At 52.9% G+C, this 14,656-nt stretch overlaps 1 protein-coding gene across 3 annotated transcripts in view; it reads right to left on the bottom strand.

Moving 5' to 3' along the window:
* Positions 1-11,960: 11,960 nt before the first annotated feature.
* Positions 11,961-14,656, bottom strand: part of CD6 (CD6 molecule) — a 49,211-nt gene continuing 46,515 nt past the window's right edge. For 2 of the 3 annotated variants that reach the window (XM_004087812.2, XM_004087813.2), the window contains exons 10-11: positions 14,327-14,581; positions 11,961-13,083 (exon numbers count right to left, since the gene is read on the bottom strand). In XM_004087812.2, coding sequence (XP_004087860.2) covers positions 13,019-13,083; positions 14,327-14,581 — 320 coding nt within the window. In that variant the 3' untranslated portion in view covers positions 11,961-13,018. Of the gene's footprint in view, positions 13,084-13,946; positions 14,052-14,326; positions 14,582-14,656 lie in introns of all 3 variants that reach the window. The other variant, XM_003275241.3, reaches the window with a different exon arrangement.

Below are 14,656 nucleotides of genomic sequence, written 5' to 3'. Positions count from 1 at the left end.
CCTGGCCAATGTGGTGAAACCCCGTCTGTACTAAAAATATAAAAATTAGCTGGGCATGGTGGTGTGGGCCTGTAGTCCCAGCTACCAGCTGAGGCAGGACAATCACTTGAACCCAGGAGGAGGAGGTTGCAGTGAGCTGAGATGGTGCCACTGGACTCCAGCCTGGGTGACAGAGTGAGTAAATAAATAAAAGAATGAAAGTAGACAAACATGAAGAAAACTTGCAAATAATTTTTGTAGCTGCTCTGCCCTTAAAGAGGTTGGGCATAATTCCTCATTTCTTTCTTTTCTTTCTTTTTTGCTTTCTCCCTCCTCCCCAACCCCCCATTCCTTAAGTGTGTGAGCTGTGCATAGTGGCCTCCTTCCAGAGGGGGCAGTGTGGAAAAGAGTATCTGCACAGTGGAGAAAGCTGACCAACACAGCCTCAGCCAGGCCATCAGGGCCGATGTCCACAGTGACAAGTCATGTTGATGGCAGGTCCCTTGAAATGATGTGATGAGAACAGCACTTGACTTCTGCAGTCTTTCTCCCTCAAACCTGCCACCCAAATCTAAGCATAAGAAAAACAGACAAATCGCAGTTGAGGATCATTTTACAAAACACCTGAGCAAACACTTCTCAAAACTGTCGTGGTTATCAAAAACAGAGTCTGAGAAACTGTCACAACAAAAAGGAGCTTAGGGAGACATGATGATTAAATGGGGTCTGTTGGGTTGGATCCTGGAAACAAAAAGGATATTAGATAAAAACTAAAGCAATCTGGGCTGGCTGGGCACAGTGGCTCATGCCTGTAATCCCAACACTTTGGGAGGCTGAGGTGGGAGGGCTGCTAGAGCCCAGGAGTTCAAGACCAGCCTGGGCAACATAGGAAGACCCCATCTCTACAAAACATAAAAAATTAGCTGGGTGTAGTGGTGCGTGCCTGTAGTCCCACTACTTGGGAGGCTGAGGTGGGAGGAGTTCTTGAACCTGCGAAGTAGGGGCTGCAGTGAGCTATGATTGTGCCACTGCACTCCAGCCTGGGGATCAGAGCGAGACTTTGTCTCTTAAACAGAACAAAACAAAACAAAACAAAACAACCAACCAACCAGCCGGGTGTGGTGGCTCATGCCTGTAATCCCAGCACTTTGGGAGGCCGAGGCAGGCAGATCACCTGAGGTTAGGAATTCAAGACCAGCCTGGCCAACGTGGTGAAACCCCATGTCTACTAAAAATACAAAAATTAGCCGGGCGTGGTGGCGCATGCCTGTAATCCCAGCTACTTGGGAGGCTGAGTCAGGAGAATCACTTGAAGCTGGGAAGCGGATGTTGCGGTGAGCCGAGATCGTGCCACTGCACTCCAGCCTGGGCGACAAGAGTGAAACTCTATCTCAAACAAACAAACAAACAATCAAAAAACAACAACAACCAACCAACCAAACCAAACCAAGCCAAACAAAAACCCTGAAGCAATCCCAATAATGTGTGGACTTCAGTGAATAATCATGTATCCATATGGGTTCATTAATTGTGATGAATTTACCATGCTAATGTAAGACGTTAACAATAGGAGAAACTGAGTATGGGGTGTACAAAATGACTCGGCAATTTTTCTGTAAGTCTCTAACGGTTCTAAAATAAAAAGTTAATTAAAAAAATGAAATATGCCCTAAAGAAAGACGGATAGAAAGGCTCCTTGGCGGTCAGAAGGAAGCAGAATGGGAAGCGGGTAGCAGGAAGAATCAGAATAAACACTAAATGGATGAGGGCATCAGGCTGCCCCGTGAAAGGCTGTGGGCCTGGGTCCTGCCACCTCACTTCTCGCACACTGATGATGTTCTTTTATCTTTGCCAGCTCTGAGCTGCTACTGCTGGGTGTCTCCTCCTGGGGTACCTGCTGGCCCTGAATCACCCCTCTGGATTCCTGGGACTCCAGGAACTTTGGGATCCAGAGAAGTGAGCTCTTCCATCCCAGGACCCATGACTGCCGACGCTGTTGAGCTTCCTGAGGGCAGGGACCCTGTTTTCTCTCTCGAAGCTAGGGCTGCATGTTGGAACTGGCCCTGACAGTGTCTGTTAAACTTTCACGAAACGAATGTTCCTGAACTTTAAGCCATAGGACAGGACTCTGAAGATCACCGAATCACACCGTGAGAAAATGATGCCCTTTTCAGCTCTGCACGAGTCTTTCTCATGACAGCAAGGAGAGTGTCTCGGGTTGGTTCGAGGATGTCTTTAACTCCTCTCATCCTTGCCCGTCTCGACACAGAACCAAGAACAGGCGGGTCCTAGACTCACTCTAGTGGATGAATGTGTCCAGCAAAAGTAACAGCATTACTTTATTTTAGAATTATCTTCAATGTATACCAAGTGATACTGGTTTTCCATTTATAATGGCGATGTAGCTTCCCTTAAGTTTGTTTTAAATTTTAATTCAATTTCAGACGTACAGAAAAGTTGCAAGCATAATAGAGTTCCTGGATACCTTTTACCCGGATTCCCTTAGTGTTAGTATTTTCTCCCTCTCTCTGTCTGTCTCTCCCCCTACCTTCCCCACCAAACTACCTACCTACCTACCTACCTACACACACACACACACATACACACACACTTTTTTCTGAACTATTTAAAAGCATACTGTTCTTTCACTGCCTGTCCTGGTAATGTCCTTTATGGCAAAAGAAAACCCCAGGCCATGCCTTGCATTCAGTTGGGATCCCTCTTTTTTTTCCTTTTTTGCAATAGAGTTTCATTCTTGTCACCCAGGCTGGAGTGCAATGGCGTGGTCTCGGCTCACTGCAACCTCCACCTCCCGTGTTCAAGCGATTCTCCTGTCTCAGCCTCCCGAAGTGCTGGGATTACAGGCGCCCACCACCACGCCCGGCTAATTTTTTTATTTTTAGTAGAGACGAGGTTTCACCATGTTGGCCAGGCTGGTCTTGAACTCCTGACCTCAGGTGATCCACCTGCCTTGGTCTCCCAAAGTGCTGGGATTACAGGCGTGAGCCACTGCACCCAGCCTCTGTTACCTCTAAATGTGTCAGTACTCCAGTGTGTATTTCCTAAAAGCAAGACTATTTTGTTACATAAGTATAGTACACTTTTCAAAATCAGGGAACTAACAGTGATATAACCTGTAATCACTAGACCTCCTTCCTGTTTCACTGCCTGTCCCTGTAATGTCCTTTATGGCAAAAGAAAACGTCAGGTCACGCCTTGCCTTCACTCGGGATGCCTCTTTGGCTCTTCTCATCTGAAACAGTTCTTGAGTCTTTGTATTCTATGACATTGGCATTTTTGAAAAGTACCTGCCAGGTATTTTTTAAGATGTCCAAAGATTCCTTTTTAAATAAATTGAAGTTTTAAATAAGTGAGTCCACTTAAAGAAAAACTGTCAAGTGACCCAAAGAACAAATGGTCTACAGATAAAGCAAAAACTCTGAAGATGTACATGGATTACAGTTTTGAGAAATGTTGCCGTAAATCAACTTCCTTCTGCCCCTGGGGCTTCACCCCACTGGGATGGTCAGGCCTTGGGTCACTGAGTTAAGAACAGTCAATAAAGTGGTGACACAAGCCTGTCCCAGCCTATGTGCAGGGAGCTCACTCTCACGGGCAGAGTCAGGGTTCTGGGCTCTCTACCAGATACTAGTGAGTGGCTGGGAGGAAAACATTCTTTTGGGTGGGTGCAAGGTGCATGCAAATCTCAAACATGTCTCATGAAAGAACAGGCAGGCCGGGCGTGGTGACTCATGCCTGTAATCCCAGCAGTATGGGAGGCTGAGGTGGGAGGATCGCTTGTGCCCAGGTGTTTGAGAGTAGCCTGGGCAACATGGTGAGACCTTGTGTCAAAAGAAAGAAAAAGAGAGAGAGATAGAGAGAGAGAGAGAGGAGAGGAGGGGAGGGGAGGGGAGGGGGGAGAAAGAGAAAAAGAAAGAAAGAGAGAAAGAGAGGTAAAGGAAGAAAAGAAAGAAAGAATGGAAAGAAAGAAAGAAAGAATTAGCCAGGAGTGGTAGCATGTGACTGTAGTCCCAGGTACTTGGGAGGCTGGGGTAGGAGGATTGATTGAGCTTGGGAGGTCAAGGCTGCAGTGAGCTATCATCGTATCACTGCCCTCCAGTCTGGGCAACAGAGCAAGACCCTGGCTCAGAAAAAAAAAAAAGAAAAAGAAAGAAAGAACAAGCCATGAAATCAGGAAAGGAGAAGAGAGCTTGACAAAGCAGTAGGAAGACTTGAGTATGGGCAGAAGGGGTGAGTTTCCTGGAACAGGAAGGGAGGGAGGGGATCTTGGGGTTTTTACTGGGCAGAGCTCCAGGGTTAATGCTACTGCAATCACCCCTATACTTCAGAGGGGCTCCCACAGCCAGAGGGACTTTGACATTAGCAGGAGGTCTTGGCTACTTCCAGCCCTGCATTAGCTATCCCCAGGGTAGATGGCCTGGGGACAAAAGGCTGCGGTGGGTGGCTTTGCCTGGCCCTGGACCACAGAAGGGCTCTCTTACAGGATGGGTTGTTCTTGCCAGAGGGTGAGCGTGGGCATGAGCTGAGGGGGTCCTGCAGCGACAGCCATGCGTCTGGGGCTGAGCATCTCTAGCATGTACTGAGTCTCTCCTGCTGCACGCAGGATGCACCCACCTACTCTTCAGGTTGCCAAGAAGGTGGGAGGGATGCAGGCGAGGGCAGCAAACACAGAGCAGGCTGCAGGAAGTCACGGCACCGGCCACAGAAGGGGGAAAAGAGGGTGACTATCGGAGTGATGCGATGAAGGGTATTGCTGTATCTTGGCTATGCAGAAAAGTTGAGGGGGGCTACTGACCCCAGTTATTTTAGTATCTCACCCTCAGATAAGAAACAGCCTTCACCTGCCTTGAAACCAGGGCAAAGAGTGAGGCCTGGAGGGAGGGATGGTCACCCCAGAGGGGAGGCCATGGGAAGGAAGCAGAGCCCCATGGACCCAGTGCAGGTGTTTCTAGGGAGAGCCGTGTGTGTGACCTGGAGGCCATGGAGGGGAATGTGTCTGTGAGTGTCTGGACGAGGATCATTTTATCTCCCCACTGTGTGGAAGAACGGAGAGGAGGCAGTGAGTGTGGGCCTGGTCGGGCTCAGCGTAGGGAGGGGAGGCAGGAGACCCCACAGGTAAAGGGACTCTTTGTGAGCAGGGGGCTTGAAGGAAAATGAATCTCAGTCACAGTTCATGGCCCTGGGGACCACTCCCTCCCCTCCCCCTCCTCCTGCACTTGGTGGGTGGCTGGGCAGGTGGGAGGAGCTGGGGGAAGGGAGCCAGGGAGGGGGCGCCTGCCCTCAGCCAGGATACGGCCGGGGTCCTCTGCGGAGAGGGTGGGGGATCCTTCCCCAGGACAGAATGTGTCATGGTCTCCCGCCCTCCCACCCACCCTCTCCCTGTCCAGCCGATCACCTTTCCATCTTCTCTCCTCTCCTCCCTCCTGCTTGCCCTGTGGTAGCTGCACTGACTGGCTGTGAACCTGGCTCCCCTGGTCCTAGCTGGGTGACCTTGAACTAGTCCCATGACTTCTCTGGGCTTCACTTTTCTCACGGGGAAGGCAACAGATGTTAGGAGACCTTAAGGCTCTGGGAGGTTTTGAGAATTAAGTGAGGCCACAATGTAAGGGGTCCAGCAAGCGCGGGGCTCGGGGCCAGGGAAGACAAAGGCTTTGTCTGGCTGCTCCTGCCTTCCACTGTCTGCTCAGACACACCGCTCCCTCCCTCTGTCTTCCTCTTTTCCTCTCTGTCTCATGACTCTCTCCCCCCACCCCCCACCCCCCACCCCCCTCCTTCATCTCCCTTTGTTGCTATTTCGTCCTTCCTCGATGATGTTGGGGAGAGGTGAGCCTCTTTTCATGTCAGGATGCCAGAACTCCGTCAAACTGGTAAACAGCTGAAGGATGTGGTGGGAGATGAACTTTCCACTGAGGCTTCTTTCAACCCATCCCTTCCCTGGGGCTCCCCTGCGCCTCCCCGCTCTGGAGACTCCATCCCATCCTCATGAAGCGAGGACGGCGGGGCCGGGGACGGCGGCCAAGAGAGGTCCACGCTAGGCGGCCACACGGGCTCCAGCCGCTCGCTCTGTCCGTTCACCAGAACCGTCAAGAGGGTCTTTGAGAGGGGGGAAGTGGAAACCGCAGATGCCGCGATACGGAGGGGTGGGGGATGGACAGGTGTACGTCAGAGGTGAGGTTTCCAGGGGACAAGGTTAGGGACCAGCAGGTGATGCCCTGCCGAGGGAGGAAAGCCCGTACCTGTGCTCCCTGGGAGCAGCCTCGGAGCCTCGCAGCCACATCCATGTGGGCCCTGGTGAGATAATCCTGCCAGAGCGTGCTCCTGACCTGATCCCCTTGGGCTCTCTCAGATGTCTGGAGGATGCCAATTAATTGTGGGGCCTGACGAACTGTGTGTGGCACCAGCTGGGCATTGGGAGGCACAGAAGTGAGCCTTTGGTGTGGATTGTACCTTCACATGGAAAGGAGGAGGGCAGGGGCAGTGGCAGCCAGGGCCCGGCCACACCATGTCCAGCTGATAGCCCTGGGAAAAACTCTGAACATTCTTGAACCTGTTTCCTCAGTCATAAGATGGGGATGATGCTGGTTCTTCATGGGGCTGTTGAGAGCATAAATGAGTCAGTACCTGCAGTGTGCTCAGAACAGTGCCCGACACACAGGTTCTGTGCCCTCAGGAATCGAAGCTATCAATATCACCGTCATATTGTCATCGTGGCTGGAGACCGCTGTGTTGGAAAAACATCTCCCATGTCTGTGATCACTCTCCAAGTCCTGAATCCTTCTCCAACTCGTTCCCTCTTCTCCATCTCCCAGTGCTGACCACCCCCCAACTGGCCTCCCTTCCTCCAGGCCCCAGCCCCATCAAACCTCCCTCCGCTTCATAGTGGCAACCTTTCTAGAGCATCCATCTCATCGGATCACTTCCCTGCCTTAGAAACTGCTTGCAACTCCCAGCACTTCTAAGACAATGACAAGGGTCAAGTTACACAAGACCCTTGGAGATGCTCGCCATGGTCTTTCCCACCTGTGCACCCCTTTTTCCCCTGGCCTTCAGGCGGCATGCACCATACTTGTACATGTTGCTACTGAGAACATCCTTCACTCATCCATCCATCAAACTCCTACACATCCTTCAATGGCCGACTTGATTGTTCCCTCTTTTGTCATGCTTTTCCCAATAAACCCTGGCAGAGTTAGTGGCTTCTTCCTCTCTATCCACACAGCCTCTGTAGCGGTGTGGTGGAGTCCTACATGAGGCAAAAGTTATCTGCTTGGACAGCATATGGGCGAAAACTCAAATATGGGTAGCATCACTCTTCCCTTAGGAACGTTCTCTGGGATACCAGAGAAGTAAAAAGAAGCAAGGAGCCCAAGAGGGTGCCTGGATATCATTTCTGTATAAGAAGGGGTAGGCAGCAAGAGGGGTTCACATCTGCTTCTTTCTACATCAGAGACACAATTGTGTTTACCTGGGGTGGGCCGGGTGGGGAGGAAGGGGCAGGGTGGAGGGGGCAAGATTTTAATGGTATGAATTCATGTTGTTGGAGTTTTAATAATGTTAAGTTATTTCCCATTTTAAAAAAAGAAAGGACCGGGCCCGGTTGGCTCATGCCTGTAATCCCACCACTTTGGGAGGCTTGAGGTCAGGAGTTCAAGACCAGCCTGGTCAACATGACGAAACCCCATCTCCACTAAAAATACAAAAAAAGAATCGGGCATGGTAATGTGTGCCTGTAATCCCAGCTACTTGGGAGGCTGAGGCAGGAGAATTGCTTGAACCTGGGAGGTGGAAGTTGCAGTGAGATGAGACTGTGCCACTGCACTCCAGCCTGGGTGTCAGAGCAAGACTCCATCTCAAAAAAAAAAAAAAAAAGAAAAGAAAAGAAAAAAAAGAAACGAGAGAGAAAGAGAAGGAAGGCAGGAAGGAAGGAAAGAAGAAGGAAGGAAGGGATGGAGGGAGGGAGGGTAGGGAGGGAGGGAGGGAGATAAGGAGGGAAGGCGGGAGAAAGGGAGGGAGGAGGGCAGACAGGGAGGGAGGGAGGGAGGGAAAGGAAAGAATACTCCCTTAGGAAGATGCCCGTGTGTGAGTCTGCCCTGCTCTGGCTCCAAACGAGATGTTTTCCTGCAGCACTAGAGCAGCTCGTTGAAATGGTGGGCTTTGTTTCAGGCCCACCATGTATGAAAAATGAATCCCCAACAGCTAAAATCTCACCCAGCGTGGCAAGGTACCCACAGGATGAACGGCTTCCAGGATCTGAGGGAACAGAGGCTCCACAGCTCCTGTCTGTCTCCTCCTAGGTGTTTGTTCAGCCAAGGGAAATGGTGGGCTGGGTTGCCCCTTGTCTTTCTTTTTGCTGCTGAGCACACACTTAAGTTCATGTGGGTTAAACATGCTCATCATGAGCCCTTGCTGTGCAAGGTGGTGTTTTCACATTGGGGCTTTGGAGTTAGGTGGAAAAGCTGTGATACCTGCCAAGCTGTGTGGCTTTTGGCTAGTCACCTAACCTCTCTGGGCTTCCGTTGCCCTATTTACAAATTAGGGAGAATAATACCTTCTCAGAGTGCTCTCATGAGGATTGTATGAAACAACACATACCTAGCACATAGTAAATGCTACCCACCGTCATCATCACCATGGTGATGAACGGCAGTTACTGGTTTCTCTCTGCCCCAGGTCCTGTAAAGTCCCCAACAGCAAGGGCCAGGCTCCATTCCTTTCTGTGCCTCCCAGAGCTCAGCACAGAGCTGGCTCTATAAGGGCGCCTGGTAGTGATGATTCTACATTCCCGAACCCCGTATCCCAGGATGCAGCCGGTGCCTGTGTTGTTGGTGGGCAGACAGGCCAGTGTCTCCAGATTCTAGGCTGCGGCTCTGGTAATGCCCAGCCGTGTGGCTGTGGTGGCACAGGGACACTGGAAGAGCCATGATTAACACTCAGACTCTGAAGCTAGGCTGTATTTAAGTCCCAGCACTGTTATTATTTAGCTGTGTGACCTTGGCTTTTTACTTAACCTCTCTGGGCCTCAATTTTCTCACCCATGAAATGGGGTTGGTGTGAGACTTGACCGTCCCCAGCCTCATCTCCTCTCAAGCTGGACCTCCTTTGACCTCGCGAGCCGTGTAGTTTCTTGCTGTGTCTTTGCTCATGTCATTCCTTTGGCCTGGAATGCTTTTCCCTCTCCATGTCCATGGTTCACTCCTATTCATCCTCTCAACCCAGATCAGGCATCAGCTTCCCAGGAATTCCCTGTGCATCACTCTCTGCCTGAGCTTGCAGAGCTGTCAGTCAAATTGCTGGGTGCTTCGGTTCTGAGACACAGCCCTTCCCCCCATGCCAATGTTTCTGGAACCACTGGGTTCCACTGCCAAGTCCATTGAGCCTCTTTGTGTTTCCTGTCCCAGATCCTTGAGGTGTATTATAACGATGTCTCCCAGGAGTGGAGGGGAAGCCACCTGCTTATGTTTGTGACTTCCCTGCCAGGCTGGTGCTCCTTCAGGTCAGAGCCTGGCTGTCATTCATCTCAGCTTTCCCAGTCCCAGCACAGGCCTGGCCCATGTCGGCTCAATAAGGCACAGGTCCCAGGTCTGAGTCCCTGGGAGACATAGAGACAGGGGCCAGCTGGGATCAGCCCTCCTACTGTGTGTGACGCTGTGTCTCCAGACTGCCCAGGGCTGGGGTAGAGCTTCTCAATTTATCTGAGACTGTGGGGGGCCCTGGGTGGGAGTGCTGGGGTGAGAAAGGCAGCTCCAGGGAGGTTGGAGAAATGGGAGTGACTCAGAAGGCATTGCCATCTATCTCCCCGTGTGAGCTGGGGCGGGCACGGGGTGGGGAAGGATTGAACTGTGACTCTGTTACTAACTCTCAGTGACCTTGGACAGGTCCTTTCCCACCCTAGGTCTCAGTGTCCTCACCTGTAAAATGAGAGTGGGACAAGATGTTCTCCATGTTCCCCCAACCCTTGCCCCGCCCCGCCCCCAGCACTAACGCACTGAAGACCCCAGGCACTGCTGAGTGTCTCCTCGCTTCCCCTTTCTCCTTTTAAGGAGCACTCTCACCTGCAGTGATTAATCTACCAATGACAGGGGCATTTACTGCCCTCACCTGCAGTGATTAATCTACCAATGACAGGGGCATTTACTGCCCTCACCTGCAGTGATTAATCTACCAATGACAGGGGCATTTACTGCCAACCCTGTAACCCTCACCACCACCTGTGAGTTACCCACTGCTGCCCACACATTCTACAGACCAACTTACAGCAAACAAAGGCTCAGAGATGTTGAGTGGTTTGCCTGAGGCCACACAGCCAGGAGGGGTGGAGTGGGGAGTTGAACCCAGGCTTTCACAAGCCCCCTGCCGCTGAGTCCGCCCCACCTACCCCAGAAGTGGCTCCTCCCCTAGGAATCCCCCGCCACCCTGGGGAGGGTTCAGAGGGCCCCGAGGAGGGGGCCTAACACTGCCAACCACATCCTGTGACGGTTGCCCTGGGGAGCGCGGCTTTCTCTCCACCTCTGGGACAGGTGAGTGGAAAGCAGGCCCCGCCCACCCCACAGCCCCACCTCCTTCATTATCCGCCCCTCCCGGGAGGGCTCGGAGAAAACTTGAGCCCCAACCCTCACCCCGCAGGCAGAGCTGGGCACTGGCCATGGCAGCAGGGCTAAAGTCACAGCCCTGAATGGGCAGAGGACTGGAGGCAATGCCGATTCCTCTGTGCGGGTCCCCTCCAGTCCCCTCCAGCTCCACCAGCCTCATCCCCACCTCCTTCTGGGGTGGTGCAATCCTTTTCCAGGCAACTCTGAGCATAAAACTCCCTGGAATTATCCTACCTTTGAAGCTTTTGGGGGCTCAGGCGGGAACCCCTGCCGCTGAGCCCAGGGCTGCTGTGGAGCAGCCCAGGGAGGCAGTGAGGTTGAGTTCCCATAGACCCTGCCTCTGAGTCTGTCAGGTTCTGTTTTCCTATCCCCAGTGTTAAAAAAATGTTTTTGAGATAGAGTCTCACTCTCACCCAGGCTGGAGTGCAGTGATGTGATCGTTCATGGCTCACTGCAGCCTCAAATTCCTGGGCTCAAGCGACCTCCCTGCTTCAGCCTCCCAAGTAGCTGGGACTACAGGTGTGCACCACCATACTTGGATGATTTTCCATTTTTTTTCTGGTAGAGATGGGGTCTCACTATGTTGCCCAGGCTGGTCTTGAATTTCTGGGCTAAAGTGATCCTCCTGCCTTGGCCTCCCAAAATGCTGAGAGTACAGGCGTGAGCCACCGTGCCCAGCCTCCCCAGTGTTTTTTATGGTGCTGAGCCACAGTGGGCTTTCCAGTTCCCTAGCATTTCCTCCTAAACAGACAGAGTGGTCCCCACCATTGCCCCAACCTGACTTCTCCCCGACACGCACACACATACTCGCACACACATGCACACACACACATGCACACACACACACACTCTGAACATGGAACAGTTGCTATTGGTGCTTTTCCTGGACCAATGGCAGATGGCTGCTTATAGCCTGTGCCTCTGACCCTCTGCCTATGTCTTCTCCGGACAAAGCGTGTGCCCAGCTCACTCATAGGCAGCTCGGTAGTGCTGGGGCTGGGGGTTAATGTCTCCTCAACCAGGCAGAGAGGGTGGGTCAATATCCCAGCTCCCTGCCCCCTTGGTGGGACAATTCTGAGGTGTGTCTCCCAGAGGTCCCCAGCACCATTGAGCCCTGGCTGCCCATAATAGTAACCTGTTCACGAACATTGTCTTCCTTCCTTCCCCCTCTTTCTTCCTCATTTTCTTACTGCTGCTCCCTGGGATTACTTCCCAAATAAAGGATTTGAGCTTAACTCTTTGTCTCATTTGTATCCAACATATGCCACACACACACACACACACACATGCACATACATGCCACACACACGTGCACACACACATGCAGCCTGGGTTCTGTGAGGTTTAAGAAATTGTCATTCCACACCCTGGTTTCATTCAGCAATTCAGTTTAATCTCAGGATACTCAGAGCAGGACAACAAAGCCTGGTCTGAGCCTGTGGGCCTCTCTCTGGGGGCTGCATGGAGACGTTTGCAGCCCTGGGTACAACACTGCATATTCACGCATCCCTCCCAGGAGCATCCTCATCAATTCAAGGAGACACATGGGGACTCGGGGCCTAGTGCAGCTTCTGAGCCCCTTCCTGGAAAACATCTCTATGCTCCTGCCCCCATGGAGACTGGGCCCCTATCTCTGGGGTCTATGGTGGCGCTGGGCTGGGGCCCTCTTTGTAAACCATAGGAAGCTCAGAATAAACACCCATTGTCCAGGGATAGTCACTGCAGAACTGGTCTGTGCCCCTGGCGGACTTGGAGTGTCTCTGGGACAGGACTGGCCTTGGGCCCCAGCTCCTTGGTTGGGGGTACACAGTCAACCTGTCATTGTCAGCTAGTTGTGCCCAGGAAGGCTATATTCCCTGCCCAAGTGCAGTTACTGCCCGGAGCAAAGCCTGGGACAGCTGGTGTGCTACCCCATCCCCCCAGCGCCCACCTATCAGTGACAACAGCCCAGCAGCCCCTAGCACGTGGGCCCTCCTGCAGCAGCACTGGCATGGGGGCCCAGTTCTGCCCCTCCCAGGACCTCTGGGCCCTGAAGTGTCAGAAACTCAGGGAATCAAAGCGCCAGACACTTGAGGTTTGGAAGGGGCCTCCAGAGTCATCCAGTCCAGCTCCCCAACTCCCCTCCACCAGCTGCCGAGAGGTAGCCCAGACTCTGCTTGTTCATCCCCGAGACAGAGGCCTCACACCTCTTGGAGGCAGCATCCTCCCTGGGGCTGCTATCTGGGGCTGGGGGAGGGCTGCGGCAGCAGGTTTGGCTTGATGGATGGAGACTGAGGGGTACAAGGTGTAATGTTTCCTCCCATCTCTCCAAGGGAGGCCTCTCAGCTCCATGGGGAGGTGAGCTGGGAGGCTGCGGAAGGGGAAAGGGAGTAGGCAGAGCAGGAGGCCAGAGGGTCAGAGCCACCCCAGGAGCCTCGGCTGGCCCCGGCCTAGGCTGCGCCGATGTCATCGTAGTCATCGTTGTCGGTGGAGTCAGGCTGAGGGCTGGGGGACCCTGTGGGCAGAGAGGCCCAGATTAGTGGGAGACCCAGTCATTGCCCCTGCTGCCCCACGGGACGGAGCTGAGTGGGTCTGGCTCCACATCACTATCCCCGTGGGATGCTGCATGAAGCCATCTGGTCATCTTGCTTCCGGCCATGTCCCTGGCTAGAACATCAGCACTGAGGGAAGAGCCTCGTCTGTCTGGTTCAGTGCTATGGTCTCCACAATGGCACGCTGCATGACATGGTGGACGACTGAATGCTGGGAGCCCCTCTGCTACCACAGTCTCCCCCAAGGGGCCAACCAGCTGCTTCTGCTTGAATGCCTCCACTCACAGGGAGCTCACTTCTTATCAAAGCAACCCGTTTGACTATTTCTCCATCCCGTCCACATCCATTTTCCCCACCTCTTCATATTCTTGTTGTGCTTGTGTTTGTTTTCTTGTAGAAAGAGGGTCTCGCTCTGACCCTGCAGGGGCACGATCCACAGTGATACGATCATAGCTCACCGCAGCCTGGATCTCCTGGGCTCACACGATCCTCCCACCTCAGCCTCCTGAGGAGCTGGGACTATAGGCACGGGCTACTACGCTCGGCTAATATTTAGTTTTTAGTTTTGTAGAGACTGGGTCCTGCTATGTTCCCGGGGCTAGTCTTAAATTCCTAGCCTCAAGCAATCCTCCTGCCTTGTGCTGGGATTACAGGCTTGAGCTACCATGCCTGGCCTTGCTTTGTTTTTTAAAGTTACTTTCCCTCTCTTCTTTTACCCATCCTTTCTCCTTTTCCCCTTGAGCTAATGCATCCAATAGTTCCCCACTCATTTACTCCCCAATCCCTCTCTGTCCCCCTCCCAAATCCCTTCCCCAGATATTGGCACCTGGACAGCCAAACTGCTCCTCCGAAGGGGGCTGGGGTGGTGGCTGGAAGTTCTGGTACCACTCCCCGGATGAGGTGCTGGAGCTGTCATCAGCCGAGGGCCCTGCTGGAAACCCCCAGAACCAGTCACCCTCTGCCAGCACATAACCACTTCTCAAGTTGCCAGAGCTGGGGGGCCCATGTGACTCACAAGAGCCAAGTCCCTAGCTTGACAAATGACAATGTGAAGGCCCAGAGATGGGAGATGTGTCCAAGGGCACACAGTGAATGGCTGCGGAACTGGGTAGAATCCTGACCTCAGCCGGGCTCAGGGCTCCCAGCTTTATGCCCCCTCCAGCCAGGCTGGCTTTGGGATGGGGGTTCGGGGGAGGCACAGCTTACCTGAAAAGGCTGGCTGGATGCCAGCCAGCTCCAAGTTTGGGGGCTGCTCCAGGAAGGAACTCCTCTCTGAAGGAAACACCTGGGGGTTCCATGGAGGCGGCTTGCTTTTGGGACTATTGCAGTAATCCTCCCCCGAAGAGGTGCTCGACTCACTGTTGCTCCTTGGGTGACACTGAGGGCCCAGGGATGGTGGGTCTGTAATGCAGTGTCCAGGGTTGGCAGCTGGGATGTGGGAGGCATGCAACTCTTCAAGTCCTAAGGCAGGAAAGGGAGAATGGTGACGAAAGAAGCAGTGCAGCAAGAGGGCTTTAAGTCAGACTTCAGAAAGCA

The sequence above is a fragment of the Nomascus leucogenys genome, chromosome 4 (genome assembly GCF_006542625.1).
Source record: "Nomascus leucogenys isolate Asia chromosome 4, Asia_NLE_v1, whole genome shotgun sequence".
NCBI classification, from domain to species: domain Eukaryota; kingdom Metazoa; phylum Chordata; class Mammalia; order Primates; family Hylobatidae; genus Nomascus; species Nomascus leucogenys.
This window is presented reverse-complemented; position numbering and strand designations above follow the sequence as displayed.